We start from the raw sequence: 22,895 nt of genomic DNA, 5'->3' as shown, positions 1-22,895 counted from the left end.
AGGACACAATTAATGGTTGGTAATTATTGTGGAAATGTTGCTCGACTCAAACTCATAATGCAGACACTGTGGAGATGAATACTGGAGGGTGTTGTGATACGCCGTTAATGGAATAGTTCGACATCAGGGAATTGTACGTTTGTTTGCTTTATTGCAAATAGTGAGGAGGAGAAGATTGATACCACTCACCACAGAAAGCAGCCAATTAGCTTAGCTTAGCACGAAATAAATAAATAGTTTGATACTTAAAGACATGTACAATTTGGATTAATCAAACAAGATTTAACGTGACAATAATTGAGTTTTAGAGGTGCTGGCAGACAGATTGTGTTACTTTTGGATAAAGAGACTAGCCGTTTCCTCCTCCTTACAGCCTTTATGCTAAGCTAAGCTAACCATCCGCTGATAATTAACAGGGAGATGGGATATGAATCTTGGAAGAAAACTAGCAACTCTTACATTTTATTCAGATTTTGACTGAACAATGTCCTGATTCATTTGTACCGATTAAGGCAAAACATTATACAAAACTATTCTTGAGACCATCAAGTTTGAGACCAAGGTGTTAAGGTGTTTAAGTTGCAACATTTAAACTATTACAAGAGTATTTATTTCTGAAGCAGTAAGAAAGCAACAGTCAGACCAAGCATTGGAGAAATATGTCAACGTCTTCCCCTTGAAGCCGAAAGCACCGACGCCCTCTGCACTGTAAAACTCTTCACCATCCACTCAACAAAAAACAAGGTCTGACTCGGATGATGTCATCCCTTCCTGGCCTGAGAATGAATGGGGGAAATTGTGGAGCCTGACTAACTAATATCCGTGTTTCCTTTTGAATGTGAAAGTTTGAGCGCTGCAGCAGCCTAATCACAGGAGCGGGCGTTGTGTTGCGTTTGGTTTGCACATAAAGGAGTCTTGTGAGGGAGGAGAGCGGGAGCACGGGAGGAGGTGGTGTCCGATAAAGGAAAAGAAAGATTAGGGCAACTGTGCACAAAATTACTGTTTGGAAGCTTTTGATAAATGCAATTACCCCTGAAAAAAAAAAAAAAGAATGTTACTGTTTTCTCTCGAGATATCTATTGAGAAAAAAAATGAGAGCATGAATCAAATTTCAAGTTTTAAGCCGTCTAATTTTTAGAAAGATTAATTAATCACAGAGGAACACATTGACTCTAAATCTCTGAACATGAAAGTAAAAATGTTGACTGGGCTTTAATCTTAAGATTTACAAAACTCACCTTTGTTAATAATGAGATGAAGCAGTTGTATTAGTGCAGCCTAATTAAAACAAACGACACACACAATGGATGGCAGGAAGTTTGTGATTCAAAACACATGCAGCTGTTTGAGCTGCATATAAAAAGGTTTGCTATAAGTGGCCCCCACTAGAGGAAGCTACATTATAAATCCAATGTACTCTTTACTGTAACACAGCAGTGGATATGATTAATGATATGTGGTGCATATAAGAGAAATGTCATATTTTAGAACACGCTGTCCTCCCTTTCCACCTGCATTTATATCTCACGTGATGGCAGCTCTAATTTGATTAAGTGCATCGTTCGTTAGCACCGTTTCCCTGAACTCAGCTTACACCTCAATCGGGATTTTTGACAGCAAAGCTAAAGCTTTACAGTGCTGATAATGTATCATCATAAAAAAAGTGAGAAAGCCCAGCATCGATCCAGCTCCTTTAGTACCCATCTCCCAAATCATCCTGCCGACAGCTTACACAAATTAAATGTGACAAATGAATAGTTTAGTTTAAAAAGTAACAGTGTTTGTACACAAACCATTATTTAGTGAAGCACATTTGCAGCCTGTTAACTCTCCCAATCTTCCTTTTTTTTTTTTTTGTGCTTTCGACTGAAAAATGTCCTCACAGTTCTGCCGAAAGATTCTCTCACATGAAGCACAAAACAGCAGAAGCAGAGTGTTGCTCCCTCTGTGCTGACAAGTGTTAACACACACACACACACACACACACACACACACACACACACACACAGACACAGACAAAATAAAAAAGGTCTCAAAGTCCTAGCTGTGTTCCGTTAGAAGAGCAACACAGGAGCGTCACGAGCCATGCATACATACCAGTACAGCACAAAGTCACCCTGCAGCTCAAACACACACACACACACACAATGACGCACACACACACGGTACATTTGCTTGCCTACCTGTAGCCCCCGTCTCCTCAGAATGCTGGACTCGTCCATGGTACAGAGCCCCGACTTATCATGCCTCCCTACCGGCGCATAGCCATGCTGCACTGCCTAGCTCCAGCCTCCTGCTCTCTCTCTCCCTCCTTCACTCTCTCTCTCCCCCTCTCTCCCTGCCTCCCTCCCTCCCTCGGGCTAAATCTGATCTTAGCAGCTGCTAAACACTTCCATCAGAACTTATCTGATTGGAAGGAGGCAGTCAGCTGACACCTCTTGTTCCTCTCTGTAACTTCAGGAGTGAAGGAGAGATGGAACGAAAGAGAGAGAGAGAGAGAGAGAGAGAGAGAGAGAGAGAGAGAGAGAGAGAGAGAGAGAGAGAGATGGAACGAGAGAGAGAGGATAGACAGTTCTAATTTAGCGTAGCGACGGGTGGGGGTGAGTGGGGTACCGGGTGGGAGCCCCAAGACTCATTTCTCTCTGCAGCCACGCTTTTTTTGGGCACCCTAGGTGACCATGAAAATGAGAGGATATCCTTCCAAGCATTGTTCTGCTCCAACCTCGAACAATGACTCTGGCATCCTGTCGGCAGGCACGCGGGCTAACCGACCTCACCGGTCTTATGGCAATCAATGAGTCACATGAAGACGACAAAAACACACACCTGAAGGTGAAAGAAGCTTGTGGCAGAGACAGCGGAGAAGGAGGGGAGAGAGAGAGGGAGAGAAAGAGAGATAATTATGGGGAAGGGGGTGAAGAGGGAGAAAAATAATAGCCAGGCATGCTGTTTAAATGAAAAATGTCACTGCCCGAGACCTTTCAAACCTGCTGTGAAAATGTCACACAAACTGCTGCGGGCCAATTTGTACATAGGAAAGAAAAAAAGAGAAGCCTCTCTCGTCCCACAACAACCCAACACCGTCATTATCATGCTGAAATCAACCGCACTTCCCTGCACAGCCTGCTCTGTATACAACTGCAAATCCTGTGTCAATTTCCAACAATTTCACGCGCTGCCTCTGTCTCCTGCAGCTCGGCCCGGAGATGAGTTCTGAGGCGAGTGACCGCGGATCTTCACACTCACTAACTCGATGTCCCCACACCCCTTTCGGAATTATTAGGATTTGCTAAATAAGTTGTCTCCGATGCCGTGCTTGCCAATTTCCATCCTGCAAATTTGGCATTCTGTTTCAGTCTGTGTTTTTCTTTGCCCCTTCATTGCCTTTTCTCTTTTTTTCACCCTCTCTCACTCATTTCCATTCACTCTGGTTCTGCTCTGTGAATATTAAGTGGGCCCCTTCCATTCTCCTCATCTCCAGCCAAGCTCAAATGATTTTCTCTTAGAGAGAGAGAGAGAGAGTACGGCTCTGAAATGACAGCTACTCACTACTACACGGCTGGTGGAGGAGATGCATGGGACCGTCAGACAGGTGGCCACCTCGTCAACTTTTCTCATTTTGAAACCTGTACAACAGGGAGCTGACGGAGTGCTGCGGCGGCCGGGGCGACAGTCATTTGTGCTTCTGTGCCGATAAGGAAGCCGGGAGTAGACGGCTCAGGTCTGCGCTCTCGTAATCACGCTGTTTTTTCTTCTTCTCCAAATAAACCCCTTAAAACCCTCAGAAGACGAGGATTACAGTAGTCAACTTTTTTTTTCCCCCAGCTTGAACAATACCGTCCAGATTACCTGAGAGAATTAGAGAATCCTGTAATGTTCAACAGTCAGGTCTCGAGTCAGTGCTCAGTCTGTGGCCGCTTAACGGGAACAATTAAGTAAATTCCATATTGGAGTGAAAAGGAAGACGTGAAGCTGCAGGAACACAAGGGAGGGGTCATTTGTCCTACTCAATACGTAGAGATGAAGCTTATTTCTCTGCTGTATAAAGTGGCTCCAAAAAGCACAATATCAATATGCAAACAGCCAACATCCTGGTTCTGAAACAATAGATTCAACTGATTCATCAGATCGAGAGAACACAACGTTGGTGTATGCAACTCTTTATCAAAAGTGTGCAGCGATGCTAGCAGCAATGCTAGCAGCAATGCTAGCAGCTCTGCAAAGGCTCTCCTGACAGTCGCAGCAGGGACGATGAAAGTAACATCCTTATGTTAGTGGTTATCGTGTTCAGTATATTAGTTTGTAACATGCTTATGTTAGTGGTTCTAGTGTTCAGCATCTCAATTTGGCATGTTAGCCCGCTAACATTCGCTAATTAGCACAAAACACAAAGTGTAGAGGAGGCCGAGTGGAGCGGTATTTTATTTTTCCAGTTTTGGACCAGATGATGCCATCGTCTTGTCACAGTGTGCATCTGTACCAAATTGTGGGCCAATGCATTAGTAGATTTTGAGACATTTCAGCGGTGAACCGACAGACAGAGCGACATCACCAGGCTACTAGCATGGCAACGTATCCTCAAACAAGGGGAGTTTTTCCTGAATCGATGTGAGGGTCCCGGGACAGACAATGTCGTACAGATTGTTAAGCCCTCGGAGGCCAATTTATCATTTGTGATTTTGGGCTATACAAAATAAATTGAAGAATGAGGAGTAACTTTTTGTAACATGCATTGTCCCATTAAAAGCCAGCAACTCCTGTCAAGTCCCGCTTGTTACGAGTTGCACGCAGTCATTTCAAAATAAACTGCCGCCGTCACAGGAAACTCAGTTAGCTTTAGGCAACAAAACTAGTTTGTTTGAGATCGTCGTTTGGGTTTAAATAACCACTGAAGTGCTGGAACTACTTTGCGCAAGTTGCGTGACAAACAAATCGACATTGACTTCTTCTCATCTCACTCGGGGAAAGATCTGTGGCTTTTCTCTTATTTATATCATTATAAATTCAATATATTTGGGTTCTGCACAACTGGTTGGACAAAAATAAAAGCAATTTGAAAATGTTCTCTTGAATTAAGAGAACAGCTTTTATAGACTAAACTATGAAATGGAAATAATAATGTCAATTTTAATGTAATATAAGAGATAAACAAAAGATGCTTTTAGAGAAGACAGACACAAAATAAGACTGCTGTGAGTGGGGTTCAGGGCAGCTATGAAAGCAGACGGTCTGTGCCAGTGGCCTTCTAGCTCACAGGACAGCCTTAAGGGAAAAGTCCAGGGGTTGTCGGTGAGTCATTTCCTCCCGGCAGGCGGGCAGCTGAGGTTGCATCCTCTGCCTTTAGAGAAAAAAGGGAGAGCTGCCACTGAAAGCATGCAGCGAGTGCTGATTGAGTGACCACAGCCTCGGCTCCGGCCTGAGCTTATCAGACCAAGAGGCGACCTGCAGATGTGAGGCCGGCAGCAGAGGCACACGGGCCTGTGAAGAGGAAAGAAAGAATCAATTCCTCCCGTACAAAGCAGTGCAAAGAATCCTCCCGACCAAAGGAGGGAGGACATCCAGCCGCAATAAAACCCTGTGGAGCCAACCTACACACGGACGAGGAGAGTCTTTAACCTTGACAACGAGCACAAAAGATAGTAACCGACGAATGGCTCTCACTTCCTCTCCTGTTTTTTTATACAATTTTCTATAATGGCAATAGACATGCAAATGTAAGCATTCAAGAGATGGAAATTATGTCAGCTTGAGTCCACTTGGAAAATCCAATCGTCTTTCTTCGCAATTCATTTTCAAATGAACACAGAGCCGCTCGGTGCGTAACACCGTCGCATTTGAATCTCACAACGGAGAGAAATTGTATCTCAAACAGAGCGGATGACAGGGGTTCAATGTCTCAACTGCAATTACTTCATCTGGAGTGACAGTTTCATTTGAATATCACACCCGCATGTTTACAGTAACAAACGGCACGCTTTGCAATTTTTTGGAATGCGTTTTTCCAAAAGCTATTCTGTGGAACACAACAGGGCAAGGAGAGCGGAAAACTCAGAGATGAAAGCGTCTGATGAACAACAGCTGAACGTTTGTTTGTTTTTACACAAATGTTGATGAAATACGGACAAAAAAAAACTCCCTGGAGTGACTGTGTTTGGCAAATACATTTGGCAGGAGGGTTGATTCAGATTTCATCTTTTTCTTTCTCTAAGTTTGTAGGTTTAACTTCGTCACCACACAACCTTTTTCAGTAAGCATTTAAGATGATTTTCTCTCGATAATGGGTCAAATTTAAACAACATGAAGCTGAACTCATGAAGGGACCACGAAACAAAGACAGATACTACAGACAAAGCGATCAATAAAGGTGCATCTGAGTAACTTATTTTCCACTCTCTTATGTTTCCAGGCTGGAAAATCGTTAAAAGGTGGGCTGATATTAAAAAACCTGAGCTAGTTTTCTTTTTTACTGCCCAGACATCAAACACACCGCTGTATGTTTGTACGTATAAACTGCAGGTTCCTTCCTTTGCAACAGCAAGCTGCTCCGACATCAATGATATCTGTAAAGGACATCGCTGACTGCCATTATGAGGGAGAATGAGAGTCCACAAAGGCACAACATCAGGATTATGACGGTCTTATCTCCATATCACGCCAGAAGTGAAGTATTGATTTTCTGCCAAAGAGCATCACAGTCAAGAGAGATGTGCCACGCTCGTAGGAGAGCCATGCACACCCAAGGGCATGATGGGAGGCTTATGGGGGGGGGGAGACTGACAACGCCAAAGGGGTCTTAAACCTCCAATGAAGGTGCAGACAAGGAGGAGACAAGGGGGCGAATAAAGTCATATTAATAGTTCTGTGGCAATATGAATAATATGAGTTTGAATACATATAAACTATTTAGTCTGTCACAGAAGTTTAAACTAAAGTGTGGCTGAAACAATTGATGATTCAAATATAATAATTGTATCAGTCTTTTCAGTCAGTGTTTCCATCTTTTCTCGGGCGGTTTAAATTATTGCTACACAGATGAGCCAATTAACTCATTAGTGGATCGAAAGAAAATGTATCTGCCACCATTTGTTTTTATAATCAATGAAATTGTTCATTTTCAAGCAACAAGTCAAAAAAATGTGGTTAAAGTTTCTCAAATGACGGTTTTGGACCGTTAATTGGACAAAACAAGACATTTAACAACATTATCTTGGGGTTTAGAGTAATTTTAGGATTTTAAGAAGGTTTTACGGCCGTCTGATGGTTCACAGATTAACTGAAAATGAAGCCCGAGAGAATCCATCACCTCACAGCAAAGCAGCAGGGAGGCCATCTAAAATCGTGGTCACGGTCGAGCAGCTTTTGTCTCATTCTGGTTCGGAATACAAATATTTGACTGCTTTTGACAGCTTTGTGAAACCTTCAAATTGAACCTTCAATACAGAGTTGTAACCCCTGTACAAATTGAAAATGTGAAGCAATAGAAAGTGAGTTATGCTCCGTTTTATAATGAAGAATAAAATAAGGAATTCAGCTCTACATTTTCCTAGAAGTCCTTGCTATAAATCAGATAACAACACCGTCACTTTTCTAGTAAAAAAGAAAAAGTCAGAGCCTGAACGTAAACCAACCACATTTCAAAGTTGCCCTATTTCAAATTAATCAACAGCAGCAAATTCACCAGCTAATTAAACATTAACATAAATGAATATGACAGCAATGCTTCGAGAGCACACTAAATCTAAAATGCTGGCAGCCCTCCATTCATTCATCGTCACTAAAGCCAGAAACCAGTGTGCTTCCCAATCATATAGCCATTATTATGTCATTGGGACACAGACATCATATTCGCTATAACACCGAAGATGTTGTTTGGATCTCATTTATTTTACGCAATTGTCAACCAAAACGGAAACAAACGGGACTCGGAATTACCAAACTTTCTTTTGTTTTTATTCGAGAATTTAAAATCTAAGAAAAAAAAAAACAGCCTTCCCTTCGGAGGCCAGAAGCTGAGGTGGTCACCTCCCTCCCAAGGTCAACCAAATCTCCATCTTTTGTGCTCTTGTTCTGCAGGCAGGAGAATACAGCAGATTAACCCCCGAGGTGTCGGAGCAGCCGACTCCGAAAAGAAACCGTTAAGATGTGGCAGCACATCAGCCATTCAGCTTGAGTCTCCGCAAGACAATATCCGAGCAGCGGTCACCAGCATCCAATTTTCTCGAGGTGCCCACCGCGGAGTCACCGGGGGCATGCAAACAGTGGTGAGAGGAAGAACAAGGACGAGACGGCATCGGAGCTGCACATTACAGAAGATATTTAATTTGCCTTTTCCATCCGCATGACTGCAGGGGAGAGTGTGGGAATACTTTAAAGCAGAAAGAAATGTATAGAATAAAGATTTTCAGTTATATATATAAAAAATACAAAAAAACATGGCAAAAAGTGGAAACTCGTTTGTCGGGCAAAATTGTAGCACAGAGACGACCGAATTCGTCCTCAGACGAACGTTTCCTTGTGGACTCTCCGACAGTAAAGACGTGCAATGAGTTCTCTCACATGGCAGCGGATGCACTAAAATTCAATCCGTCTCATTTCTTTCATTTTATTATTTTGGAGGTGCAGCATGGCAACCAAAGGCGTGCATCGCACCCCGATGCCATTCATCAGCGAAAGAAAAAGAAGCCCAATTCCAACCATCTATCTGCAGTCCCATTTCCTGAATGAAGTCTGATGAGAAGACATGTCTCTCCTGGGTCCCCGTGACCTCACAGCCTCATCTGAGAGGCGAGAGTGGAGTCCTCTCCATTCACGGCTCAGAGTACACCGAGAGCAGCACATACATCACACACTCCTTATGTCCAACGAGACCTGATAACTGTGATGCAGGAGAAGTTCTCGTAGATACAGATCTGACAGATCGTAAGGCGGCACAATTAAGCACATATTATTTGATTTCAATTTGGTCTGCCAACACGATCGACTGTGATATTGACGTTTAAAATAGGGAGACTGTAAATTACCGATTACCAAATCAAGCGCTTCCTAGACTAACGACCAGCCACCAGGGGGCGATCCAGATGTTTCGGGTTAGCGGTCATGCAGCAGTAGCCCGAGACAAAAAAAGAAAAAAAAAAAAAAAAATCATAAATCTTGCGGCTGCGGATCCATAGCAGAAGAGTAATACTGCAAACGAATACTGTATTTAATAAATGGCAGCGCATATTCCTTGTTTTACAACAGGGAGCAGACGAGTAGAACAAAAATGCATTCAGATGAAGAAGAATCTTATTCAGATTCTTATTTTTGATGCAAAAATCTACTTTAATTTGCAAGAAAGCAGACCAACATGAAAGTGAAAGCAGCGCTCTGTTGATTTAATAACGGGTACAAAGTTTTGCGACAATTTTACTTTGCTTTTTGGAGATGTACTGTGAATACACATACGTACATACAGTCTTGTTTTGATGCAATTTTATAATCAGCATTAATGTAGCACAACATGGTAAATAAAATTAAATATATAACTAATCGTGATTTCAATATTGATCAAGATTTTCATAACGGTGCCGCCCTAACAGACATATTTAAGTTGGTCTTTGTCTAATTATTCCTGCTTGCGGCTGGAGGCCCTTCACCTCTCCTGCTGAAGCGTCCTTGAGCAAGATACTCAAACCCCGACCGGGTCATGGAGTTCTGCTGTGCAGCTGATCACATGCTCTCACCGCCCTGTGAAGGCTGGCGAGTCAAAATAAATGCCTGCGGGGATCAGTCGAGCCTTATTATTATTATTAAAAAAAACACAAATATCGGAGCGAAGACGGGAAAGACTCATTCAGGTCATCGAGTTATGAAACTCAAATGAATCAACTCAATGGCTGCAGGACAATTATGATCATGTTCACTCTGCGGGACAAAATAACCAAAGCACAAGGATACACATGTATTAGTTCCAAACACTGAGAATGCACCAGCGCCCCCCAGTGTACACAACTAGTTCAGCTATGTTGTACTTGTACCACATACTGTATTCGTGGTATTATGTTAGTGGTGTAAACAGGATCATGAGCCATCTGAGAAAGAGTGCTATTTCAGGTTAAAGTGCCTTTTTCTGGGTCGCGCCCCTCAGCTCACTAATAGTGTTAGTGTCAGTTAGAAACATACAGTGGCAGTAAAATCACCCACACAGGTAGACGCATTTATGCACACATGCTTTCTATTACATTAACCTTTCCTCTAACCGAGAGCGAGCGCACGCTGGGGATGACTCATAGCTTAGCGGCATTGGATTAGCCGCTGCTTGTGATTGCATCTCCCTCCTGGGACAACGAGATCACGATATACCACATCACAGTATCTGTCATCTGGAAGAACGGAGCGGGACCACGCTGAAGGTCACCTGTCTGCATGACTTCAAGCTGGGGATGCACCCTCTTTGTCTTTCTTAATCGTTTGTGTTTTAGACTTAACAGATGTAAAACGGGCATGCAACAATCTTAAGTAGTTGCCTTTTTGAATGTGTTTTATGCATTTTAATCCTCCTTGATAAATGTGAACACTTCACAGAAATGAATGCATTCATAAAAGCAATTTTCTAAATAAATGTTTTATAGACCTGACGCGACAAACCAGAGTCCAGCCACAATACACAGAACCAAAAATAAAAAGATTTATAATTCAAAGTGCTTTTGATCCGAGTGCACTGGGCAGACAAAATAACTTAGTTAGCATTGAGTCCAAACTATAACTAACTTTCTAACTATAGGCATTAGTTATTTATTTATAGACAGAAACAAAACAAACAATAGAAGTGTTTGACTGTAGTTTGTTTATCTCCATTTAATCCACTAATAATGAGAATTACACACATTTTCTCTTCAGGTCTTATTTAACCTATTGTTGAAATAAATAGATTTGTATTCCTTCACTTGAGTCTCACATTTGAAGAAGGGGAAAAGTTATTATGTAAAAAAATAGATAAAATACACTGTATATAGGAATTGGTTAACTTGAATATCTACTGAAATGTACGGTGTACATTCACAAGTATAATATTCTTATGTCACAGTGATGTTTGAATTCTGTTTTTAATATCTGTAGCAAACATCATCATCTCCTTTGAAAAAAAATTGTTTAATTACTGTGGAACATTGGTGACTATGTATTCACACATAGTTGTTGAGGAAATAGCTTGTTAGAAAAAATCCCGACATAACTAGTTCTGTGACATTCAGCTCCTGTTCAAATGAAGTCATGGGAGCGCTGGACCAGAAAGCAGAGCATCGTGGTGGAGCTGATGGTTTACTTTAGGAAGTACTCACCAGGCTGGAGGTGAGGGAGGGGTCCGACTTTCCGAGGTTCCGGGAACACATGCGGACCAGGTTCGAGGTCTCGGATGACGCGGTCTGTGTGTGCGGGTGGTTGCTGTGCAGGAGAAGGTACTTTCCTGCAGAGCAACAACAGGACGAGGTTCAGTTAATGTGTCACGCTTTTGGCAGTTTCTCCGAAGACCATTTAGTTCAGAAAGCTTGAAAACTGTGCAATATTAAAAAGCTAAACTACTGACCCATCGCATAATAAAAAGGAGTACAGGTGACAATACATAAGATAGTCCCGGCTGTCGGCTCTAGTTAGTTAAAGCTAAAGCCCCTGACCCTTTGCAGCCCAGGCAGGAAGTCAAAGGGTTAATAAATTAGCCCAGAGGGGGGGAAAAGCCCATTAAGAGATCACTGACAATCCCAACATGACATCATCAACAACACACAAGGACACTAAAGTCTGATGATGGGAAGGAAATGGATCCACCGACGACAACGGGATAAGAATATTCTGTCTCCCAGCTGGCAGCTAGATGGCACTAAATGCTCCTTTCATGTGCTCCCTTCAATCCTTAAACCTCAGAGCAGCAAGGCAAGGCAAAGCAGCATGAGAAGCCTCGGCGTCTGAATGGATTGAGAAATCATTCGTGGAAGTTTTGTCATCCTTGATCCATGTGTATATATTTCCATTTCCTGTTTGAGTAAACAGTCGAGGAGACGGAGAGGAGGATTAACAACCTTGTGAGTCACATAGAAGGAAGGCCTCAAGCCACACATCATCGGATGTGTTAAGCTTTTATAAACGGGAGAAGGCAGGTTTATAAATTCACTCTCCGGCTAACGGCAAAACCTGACACAAAAAATAAGACTGTGAAAAAGACAGAAGTTAAACCCTGTTGCTGTTTCAGAGACATGCGAGTAAATCAAGAGCTGCACCTGATGCAAACCCATTTTTATCTGAAACGATGACAGCTACTACTCAAAAAAGCACCCATTTTGAATGTTGTACATTCTTTAAATACATTAAGAGCATCCAGTGTTTTAGCACATTCTAGTTAACATATAATTAGTGAATCAATGACTGATCATCATTTATTCGATGTATTTTTTTCTCACGTGGCAGTGTTCAAAATGTTCAACAGATGTTGGTTAAACTTATTGGAATTGGTCATATTTGTGCATTGATTCAGCCGTCTTCTTTTCTTTTTTTACAGTGCTGCTGGCTGCATCCTGGTTTGATGGGAGAAAGTGTTTTCATTTCATTTCCTTCAGGGCGTGTGGCTCCAGCCTGATAATCAGACTAAACATTCATTTGGTTTCACTTCATTCGTTAACTGACTTTTTTTGTTTAGTCGTCTTGAGAGTTTCTGTGAATTGATTTACGACCACCTGTACAGACGTTTTAATCTCATGTAGTTAGGTAGCTTGCAACCTGTGCATGAAGATGACATCTTCACGCAGCAATCGGTCGACTGTTTCTCGACCAACGGGCACAACACCAGACTTCTTGTGTGCGGATGTTTAGGAGGAGTCACACTGACACTCCTCTCCGATACAATGTGAGTTTTGTAAATACAATAACGCCATGTCTTGCATTTAGTGACCTTGGAGCTGCAGCAGTTTGTACTTTTCAAAAACAGAGCGGGATGAGTTAACACTGCCCCCCCCCCCCCGCCTCCTTCTTTCTCACTCTCCGTAGATGACGCACATTGCAAAGATTTAGTTAAATCTCATGAAACAAAAACAACAAACTGTGCCACAGTCATTGCACCGTGATCACTGCAGTCAAGAGAATCGAAGAGAGAGACCAAACAGGATGAGGAGGGAGAAGTATGGTCCTCCCTTCCTTACCGGCAAAAGCTTTGCTCATTAAAGCCCATCACATCCCGGCATAAAGGAAATCTCTCTTCAGGCGCCAGTCAACACTTTTAGAAAGGAAGGCATCAGGAGAGAGGAGGACGACATTTTTAAATTTCTTTACATTCAACGCAGGTATTCGTAAAGGTCAGACCGCTCTGTTCTCGACCTTGTGCAGATGCCCCTCCTCCCGTTTCAAGCGCACCTCTCCTGCATGAATCACAATGTGGAATAAAATAAACGAACAAATCAAAAGTCTCCACACGCACCGTCGCTGCTCTGCCGGGTTTCATTCTGCTGGACGTTTCATCTGAAAGCGTCGCGGCCAAGGTAATCTATTCTCACTCGGCCCGCCAGATTCACCAACAGGGTGAACAAATTTCTGGCTCAAGGTCGTAAACCATGAAAACTTTATTTTGTCTCGCCATCATCCCCTCAGAGGGATACATCTCTTTCTTCTTCAGGGGGGGTTAAAAACACAACAGCCCTTGTATTTATTGCATTTTAAGCTGACAGAAGTTGGTTTATTCTAACATAATTATGATATTGATTTCCAACACGCTGTTAAAGGAATAACATTTGTAAAGTCTGGGGTGTGGCCTCACCTCCCTGCTACACGAGTGGATTTATAAGGACATTTAGGCTGAAATATATATATATATATATATATATATATATATATATATATATATATATATATATATATATATATATTTCTCTAACAGTTTAACTTTCACTTTTAAGTTTAATCTTTACATAAGAAATGATTGTGTTATAAAAACGTTAAAGCACGTCTGAACCGTCACAGTATTTGCCCTTCAGTGCTTTTCTTGCTACAAGCTCAAACTAGCTACACTGAAACAACGTTTTTATGACAAGATTAGGCTGCAATCAGCCGCAGAAAGACAACGTGGTCCCGCTCGTGTTGCTTTAACAGCACAATCAAGTTGATGGAAGTTGATTTGCTTCTGTTTGATGCTTGTTTATCCATCTTGTTTTGATGTAGGCCAGTTAGTGAAAGGGTAATGAATTCATTCAAAGCTGCAACCTGATGGAAACACAATCTTTCATTGACTGTGGAAAGGTCAACATATTAAATCAGCGAGGAGAAAGTCTCCAGCAGTTACCTCACGAGGAGCGTGTTCGAGGCCCCAAAACAGACTGTGGTCTGTCGGTCTGTATGCACATGAGCAGAGCCGTATACATCTGTAAATGTCCAAAGGGAGCGATTTATCTATTCTCACTAGAGCCAGACTCACGCGACTTTATCCAGAGGCAGAGAGAAACTGCAATGTTGACTACTGTATTATATTTCAGCACTTAGACATGTTTAAATACCGACACTTGAACGTGCGTATCGGCAGATCCCGAGCGCCGAAGTTCAACAGGTCATAATTCCCTCTCTATTATCTATTTTAGTCTGCTGTGAAAACAGCAACAAAAACAGCTGTGAAAATAGTTGTCTCACTCAAAACTAAATTTGAATGGGTTTCACATTTTACTCATGACATCGTTATAATTTACCTTTGCCCAATACTCTTTTGTTTTACTGAATAGACTTGAATGCATCATAACGTAACTCAATGCAACCTGTTATGAGCAGGACTGTGGACTAACAGCGAACGTTAAGGAGCTTTCCTTCTTCTTTTCTTGTTACAATGAAGCGTTAAGAAGGGAACAAAATAGTGCTCAAGCACTACAGGTATCTGTATCGGAACAACTCTGGGAGCAATGCTCTTCTCTTTCCTAATTTGTCCAATTTATAGAACCTCCTGGATGTAAATTCGATGTGCAGTCTGTCCATGCAGGAGCATTTGCCACCGACTTACCAAATAAAACCTCAAATCATCACAGAGGGAATTTTACACATCCAAAAAGGGATGGCTGTCTGCTGACTTTACAGATGATGATGTAATCCTATTGGCGTCATCAAACTCATCTCTGCTGCACTTTTGAATTGTGTCCTGCCAAGTGTGACACTGTCATGGTCGCTTTCTCCTCTGAGACAGTTTTGAGTGACAGATGGCAAGTGTTCATCGCTACTTCCTGCAACTGAAAACAAACATTTTAAGTGTTTCTTACTTCAAAGCATGTCCTTAGGGAACTATTTTCCCCACAAAAGACTAAACAGTGAAAGCTGTCCATGAGATGTGGGTGGAATTATGCTTTATATCCATTTAGAGGGATTTATTCCCCATTAAGGAGCATCCATGTGTGATAGATGCTCATTGATTTGTGGCCATTAATGTCAGACACATTAACATAAACAGCTCTCACTCTGGCGAATAACTAGAGCTAAATCCTCAGCTATTGGAAATAGCAGAAACAACGTGTGAAGGAGAGTTTGAGGACAATTAAGTGAGCTGAGGAGGATTTATGTTTGTTACTGGATATATGTTATCCTAATGCGCACACACACGCACACGCAACAGAGAATGCATCGACTTGCATGATGATGCGTTCAAGCACTGTTCAGTAAAAATTTGTATTGGGTGAAGGTAAATTACAACACTATCCTGATGTGTTCAAATGTAATCTTGTAAAATCTGTTTTTTGGTGAAGAACTTGAAAAAAAAAAATTGTTTTGAAGGAGTTTTTTTTTTTAAACAGCAATATAGATTAGCTAGAGAGGTAATTCTGAAATGTTTAACTTCCCTTCCTAATCATTTAAATTAATGCAAATAGTCCTTATAGATGACATTGACAAAGTAAAAGGAAAACATTTAGAACTTTATCGAGACTTGCTCTCAATTTTAGTTCGGAGAAAGAAAATCAGAACTTTTAAACTGACTAAATCTGCATTTAATTGGCCAAGAAAAAGTGTTACTTCATTGAGATTATTGACAGTAAAGAGGAATCAGTCTGTGCAGGAGTTTCACTATAAATAGCAGGAAAACATTATGTAACCTAGATAAACTCTCCTCTCAAGTAGATATAAAAAATGTATCAAATGCCAAGCATTTGAACTGGGGCCAATAAAGACCACATCCATTGAAGCTCTCATTTAATTTACCACGAGTGTGTGCCAAGTTTGCAGACTTAAGCTCTTATAGTAGCAATATTAAAATGTATAATAAGCCGAGGCGTGGCACAATCTGGTTGTCTAAAGGAGCCCAAATACTTTTGAGAACCTAAAATGAGGAGTTCAAACATGAAATAATTACCTGTGAGGCCGCCCCCAAGGCTCCGTCTTCGAAGGTTTTTTCCATCTTCGCTGAGATGACGCTTAAATTTGAAGGCGGGACTTAATCCGTGAGTCAACTCGGGGTTACTGGTCTTCCTGAGGTAGGCGGAGGGAGGGTAGAGGATGTGGTCCAACTAGAGGAAAAGATAGAAGAAGAAACGAAAAAAAAAATCAATGGGTAAAATAGAAGTTGTTCTCATATCCGTACACAGATGAGGTTGTGTTTCATTCAAAGAATGACTACTTTTCAGTTTATAGGCCAAATGTTGCAAAATGTAGGTTTCTTTCTACATACTGTAGTTACAAACGTTAATAATTAAACACAACATGTTTCATACATTAATGTAAAGCAGGTGTCTTGTCTACATTCTCAGACACGATGTCCCCATAACAGTATTGATTAAATGGCACACTTGCTTTTTTCTGGAAGTCCAAACTGATCTCATACAGCCTGGTGGAAACGGAAAAGATTCATATTTAAAAACATTGATTGAAAGAAATATGTTGAAGCGCTAAAAGATGCAATCATGACTGAAGCCTGTGTGATGCAAGAGAGACAATAAAAACAAATGGAATAGTCAAAGTTGTCATACTGACATTGAAGGTGTCAAGCAAGAAAACGTTCCACCTCAAAAAGGTGCCATAGCTGATGGTGGGCACTGGGAATTTAATTATCTGTTAACTAGTACAGATGAAGAGGCGGCAAAACATCCTTTCAGTTTTTGTTTTTAACTTTGAAATAAACCACAACTTAACCGTTCACCTTTTTTTCTTCTTCTTTTTTTGGTGAAGGAGGCATGGCGAATAAAAAGATTACAAATCTATGAACCGCAGGAAAATCTTAGGGGAGGACTGAACTTCTTAAATGATCTCTAGGAGGGAGATTCCCTCAGCTTAGAGTTTAGCACAAAATGTACTTTATGAATCACACGATCAATCCGCCCCACTCATAAGCCTGGGGTGGGCAAACTGGGGGGTTTTAAACTAGAAAATGTATATTTCTAATAAATTACAATGTATGTACACTGAACATAATAGTTTAAAAAAGGTAGATATGTTATTATAGTCTTAACCTCTTGGCACAGGAACCAATATATAATATGTGTATAGGCACACCAATTAAGCATAACTAACTGTAATGTCAAACATTTAACTGTTTAGTTAAAAAAAATAAAGTATACTTTCCTTTTTTTTGTCAAGAAACTGATTATCTTGCAGTGTAACTTGTTGAAAACTTAGCATTTATTGTGTTAAATGTATCTGTTTTTGGCCCACAATCCAAAAGGTTGGACCACTCCCAGTCTAAGCAATAGGCCAACATCCCAAATGACAGTACTCTGAATATTATGACATCCACTGCTAGTGAGAAAATGAACGCGTCTACATCTAGGAATATGGACGGTTATAAATACATGAAACAGGTTGCAGCATATTGTATTCTCAGAAGATAACGACTTTACAAGAAGCTCGGACCCCCTAACAATGCCCGGTGGTGAGGAAGAGGCCCTCCCTGAGAACACAAAGATACACACCGCTCGGGGCATTCTGTGGAAGGAAACTCTCTCTGCTCCTCCAGGGAGGATCCATGATCCCGGGACAATTAAGGACAACCGAGACCAATTATTTGTGGGGTGGCTCGACCTCTCGATGACTTCAGAAATGCAGAGCAAGACTGAAGTGAAAGTAAAGCTAAATATGTTTTCATGAAATCAAATCAGCATGATCTTAGCTTTAAAAACGCAGAATGCTACACATCAGTCATCACCTTTAGTCATGAGGCAATTGATATTTTGCAGCTCCGCCTGAAGCACAAATAGAGACTGCAACATCAGGATCTCATGACATGTCAGAGCTCTGCAACAGTGCTGCTCATTGTTTATCCTCTGAAACGTGTGTGTGTGATATATCTGTGCATTTAGAATCCTCTGTGTGCCTTGTTAGCAGTGCCGCCCACACACACACACACGAGAAACCATTAGTCAGTGGAACCTGCATTACCTCTCGGCTCTGTCGGTTTGCAGCGCTGCCATTTTTCCACGAGGATCTCCCTCAATAACATCTAAAATGTACCGATAGCAAAACCGTTAACTCTGTTTATTAAAACTCTAGTCTATTAAAATGATTGCATGGTCTAACCACAATTCAGCCTTTCTTGAACACTATAGTTAGTAAAAGTAGGCTCAATAAAACCAGTCACACACCCACAATCTAATAATTAGAATTAGAGGGAATAATCAGATTACACCTGAGTGGCAAAAACCTGTATTATTATGTTACTAATTGGGCTGCAACTAATGACTATATTCATTATTGATTACAAATGGCCATCACAATGTGGTTTAATCTCATAGAAGAACCAGAAAAACAACAAATATTGCTTTCTAATCAATTATTAATCAATTATTGATGCAGATTAATTTTCTGTCAATCAACTAATTAACTAATAATTTCAGTCTAGCTAATGATGCTAACACTAATAATGCAACATGTTGCAGCTGGAGGTAAATCGTGCTTCTGGTGTGAGATATATTTTGGTGTATCACCCATATATCTCACTACTTCGTGGAGTACTTTTTGGTGAAACCGGTGCTAAACTTGGCATAAGTAATTCTCCATTTGATAACCACTCACATGACAACTAAACCAAGTTTGAATTGACAAGCAGCTGGCGCAACTCTCCCCAGGTGCTTAAAAGGCGAATCAATTCGGATTAATCACAATGAAATAAGGAGCAGACAGACGGTTATGTCATTTAAAAGCACACAGATAATAAGCAGGCAATGCCTCCATAAGCAGCTTAGAGTTACGCCATGAAACAATCAGAGGTAAACTCCTGCAGCATCCAGCCGCATTGTACAGCCAGAAGCGTCTTCCTCGGGTCAGGTCGTTACGACCTTCACACCTGAACGCCACAGTGATACATGGTGCGTGAGTTATGACCCCATGGGGCGCTGCTAAGTGTCCCCATGTGTCCGATTTCCACATCACAACGGAAGTTGGATGCATTCTATAGAAGTTACAGTATTTCTTAATATCCTCCAGCTTCCGCTGTTTTTAATCCTCCTCTTCCCCTCAAGGAAGACAAATTAGACTATGTGCTGTTTTTTTTTTCTTCTTTTCTTTAAGGCTTTTTGCATTATTGCTGTAAATATCACTAGCAGTTGACTTTCACCTCATACAAGGAAGTAAGATAATCAGAAACTGCATTTGTAAGCTGGGTCCAAGGTTTAGAGGCGTGCAATATATCATGGTCCGACTTTTGCGTTTCACTTGACTTTGCAAACATGGAATATAAATCAATAAATATTTTTTTTAAAGAAAGAAAACATGCAGAACATGCATTTTTCAATTCACAGGACCATAAAAGGTATTTGCTTGCTGCTTACTTATAATAACTAGCGAGGCAGCATACAGCACAATCTGACAAATTTAAACCCAACACACAACAAACAAACTGCAGACGCCTTTATATCTTTGCAACCTTTTGCCTTCGTCCTCCTCCTGACTCGGTTGGTGCACAAAAACAGAAAAACTGTGGAGGGCTGCCAAAGCTGGCAGGAGTTTCATCTTTTTTATCTGCTGATCATTATCAGTCAATTATGAGCGATTGTCTGAGTAATCAGTAAAGACACGTTTACTGTTGCATGCATATCTGAAGTTAAGCAACTCATAAAGACAGCTAACAGTTAGATCCGTTATTAGAGGAAGCCACATTTCTGCCGGTCCAAAACATCTTCGTTTATCGATTTTAAAAGTGGGCGACAGTTCATCAAATGCCAACTTGATCACATGGAAAGCGCCGCAGTAAACCAACAGTTAGCTCTCTGTGTGCGCGGCGGGCAGCACACACGTTGCAGGTTTGGCAGCTGCCAGTGACCTTTAACCTACCGTTCCTCAATCCCTGCAGCAGAGGGTCACACAGAGCTCCTGAGAGCAAGATCAAACCTGAGCTGCCGCCTCCACACACAAACACACAGAGAGGACAGTACCAACAACCCTCTGTTGTCAAAGCACAAGAGAAACGAAAACAGTGGACTGCACAACACACAAAGCCGGCTGTATTTACCAACGGAAAGATGAGGCAACCTTAACCTGTATATAGAATGTGACACACAGATCATTTGTTTATATAATTGGTGCGTTTTCGGTGTATTTGCTGTTAATATTTACAAAGCAACAGTGTCACTTTGATTGCATCCTGACGCCCATGTGGTTTACGACACCACGAGGACCAAAATAACCGCCGTGCATGAAACAACACACCCCTACCTAGGACTCAATTGTGCATGAAAACAATGTTTTTATTATCATTATGACAATAACTAATACGTCAAACCTGCAGTTACTGATGTTTTTGGGCACTTTGAGGCAGCGGAACCAAGTTACGAACACAAAACTGACATCAGCACCGTTGAAGTTGAACTGAGTAGCAAACGGTTGCCTATTTTAACATCCCATTTGTGTTTCTGACCCAATACTAACCAACTAACTCTCTTTAAGATTTGTTTTTGGTCTCGCATGTATGGAACCGTCCTGTGGACGAGGCTGAGAGCAAACACTCAGTACAGGTTTGACTGCAGCTGTCGACGTTTACCAGCCAAGACAACATTACTTTAGAGGCAGTGAAAGACAACCACGAGACACTTTTTCTACGGCAAACACAAACATCACACAGCTACCTAAACAAACCCACAATCAAAAGGACAGAACAGCAGGGAGAGTTGCAGATCCCACACAAGGCAAACTCAAGGATGAAAGAGCAGCAAAAGCAAGGCTGCACACAGCGACATTGTCCTCAAGGTCAAGAAAGAAAAACTCCAATAGTCCAACCCAAGGACGACTCTGAAGTTTCCACATGGCTGTAAGTGGAAACGCTACGAGGGCACGAGGCCCGGCTACGAAAACAACTCAAGTGCCAGCACATAAACACCGATTTCATATTCGTTCCCACTGCTACTTAGCATTGTATCTTTCACCAACTTGCATGGTTCAGAGTTACAAAAGGTGACGAGAGTCGAGTCCTGATTTCCTCATTAAAATAATAAATCTAAAGTAGTTGCACGAAGGGAGAATTAGCAAACGCAGTCACACTCTGGGGATATTAATTCCCTTTTGAAGGAGGGGAAGTGTTGTTTATCATTTCCCCGAGATGGATGAAAGGAACCTTTTACAGACGGAAACAAATTGTTATTGGTGTCTTTCTTTGGTTGCTAAGACACAATGAGTGCACACTTAGAATAAAACAGGAAGACAGAGTCCATACATCAAGAGCCTTTACACTCCTTCCAGTCCGCGCTCGCCCGGCCATTGTTTCTCCGTCACATTGTCTGATCAACAACTGAGACTAACATGGATATGTAATCGTCACCTCTCACTTATCATACATGCCAACATACTTCTAAAACCATATATTCTGTTATCGGTTTCCATCGATAAATATACATTTTCTCAGATACAGTTCAGACACAAAGAAATGCATGCTTTTAAAACCAGAAATCGTATATTTGCATGTTGTTGCCTTCAACAGTGCACGACAGTAGAGTGTTGCCTGTATCAATCTCCCTTCATCATGGTTGTTATTTAGCCATCAAACAGAGTGAAATCTCATCAACCAACTGGGCCTTTATTATCGTTTTATTTTTTGCAGGGACGGTACACAATTCAAAGTAATTGCACCCGAGTCTGTTAGCCACAGAATAACAAATTATACCAAATAAAAAACAGCATAAAAAAAACACACGAAAAACAAAACAAGTTCCCTTCGTTGTTGCCTCCAAAACAAACACATGTGCTCATACGATTCGATGGTCGTTTCATGCAACGCTTACATCTTTGTGAACCGTACTCAGTGAACCCCTTGAGATACGGAGATAGTTTCTCAGGGTCAACTGCAGTAGAGCAAGCCATGTTCCGGCCGACCTCGTCACCCAACATCTGTCTACTTCAACTCTCCCCGAATTCCACTCTACGTTTACTCGTGTGGAAAACGGCACACTTGAAATTGTCTCACAGCTTCAGTCCAAATAACTGTGTGGGGGGTTTTCCACATTTCTGTCACCCGATGGTCACTTTATTTTTCTCCTTACATGGACGCTGGTCTCTTCATTAGCTAAATAAAACCTTTGGATTCTAGTTTGTACTTTGTGTGCCGTCACATGGGAATTTAGTTTCCTGTGTTGACATGAGCTAAAGTGGGAAAAACGCAGCGGTGCTTTCCATCTTCAAATTTCATACGACCATGATGATTTATTATCTTCCTCATGTAAAGAATGACACCATGCATTATGTCTTCCACCAAGGAAGTCGTGTTTATTTCTGCAATTTAGCAGAAATAAAAGACGCCTTAGACTAGAGGCTTATCGTATGCATTCCATAAAATCTGGTGCATCATGGGAACAAGCAGGGCTGTATGTGTGTTTCGGATTCAACCATGAAGCACAAGACATGCTGTTGTTTTTACAGGAATCTCATTGGAGCCCTACTAGTGTAAAATCAGCTTTGCAAGAGAAACTTCTCCAGATTCTGACAAGAATCACTTT

The 22,895-nt window shown here is 41.4% G+C and overlaps 1 protein-coding gene across 1 annotated transcript in view; it reads right to left on the bottom strand.

Moving 5' to 3' along the window:
* Positions 1 to 22,895, bottom strand: part of mast4 (microtubule associated serine/threonine kinase family member 4) — an 85,837-nt gene that overhangs the window by 55,162 nt on the left and 7,780 nt on the right. Inside the window, exons 2-3 of the mRNA XM_079235006.1 lie at positions 16,337 to 16,490; positions 11,319 to 11,443 (exon numbers count right to left, since the gene is read on the bottom strand). Coding sequence (XP_079091132.1) covers positions 11,319 to 11,443; positions 16,337 to 16,490 — 279 coding nt within the window. The remainder of the gene's footprint in view (positions 1 to 11,318; positions 11,444 to 16,336; positions 16,491 to 22,895) is intronic.

Source organism: Taurulus bubalis (genome assembly GCF_910589615.1).
Source record: "Taurulus bubalis genome assembly, chromosome: 19".
NCBI classification, from domain to species: Eukaryota; Metazoa; Chordata; class Actinopteri; order Perciformes; family Cottidae; genus Taurulus; species Taurulus bubalis.
The sequence above is the reverse complement of the archived record's forward strand: the minus strand, read 5'-3'. Positions and strand labels throughout refer to the sequence as shown.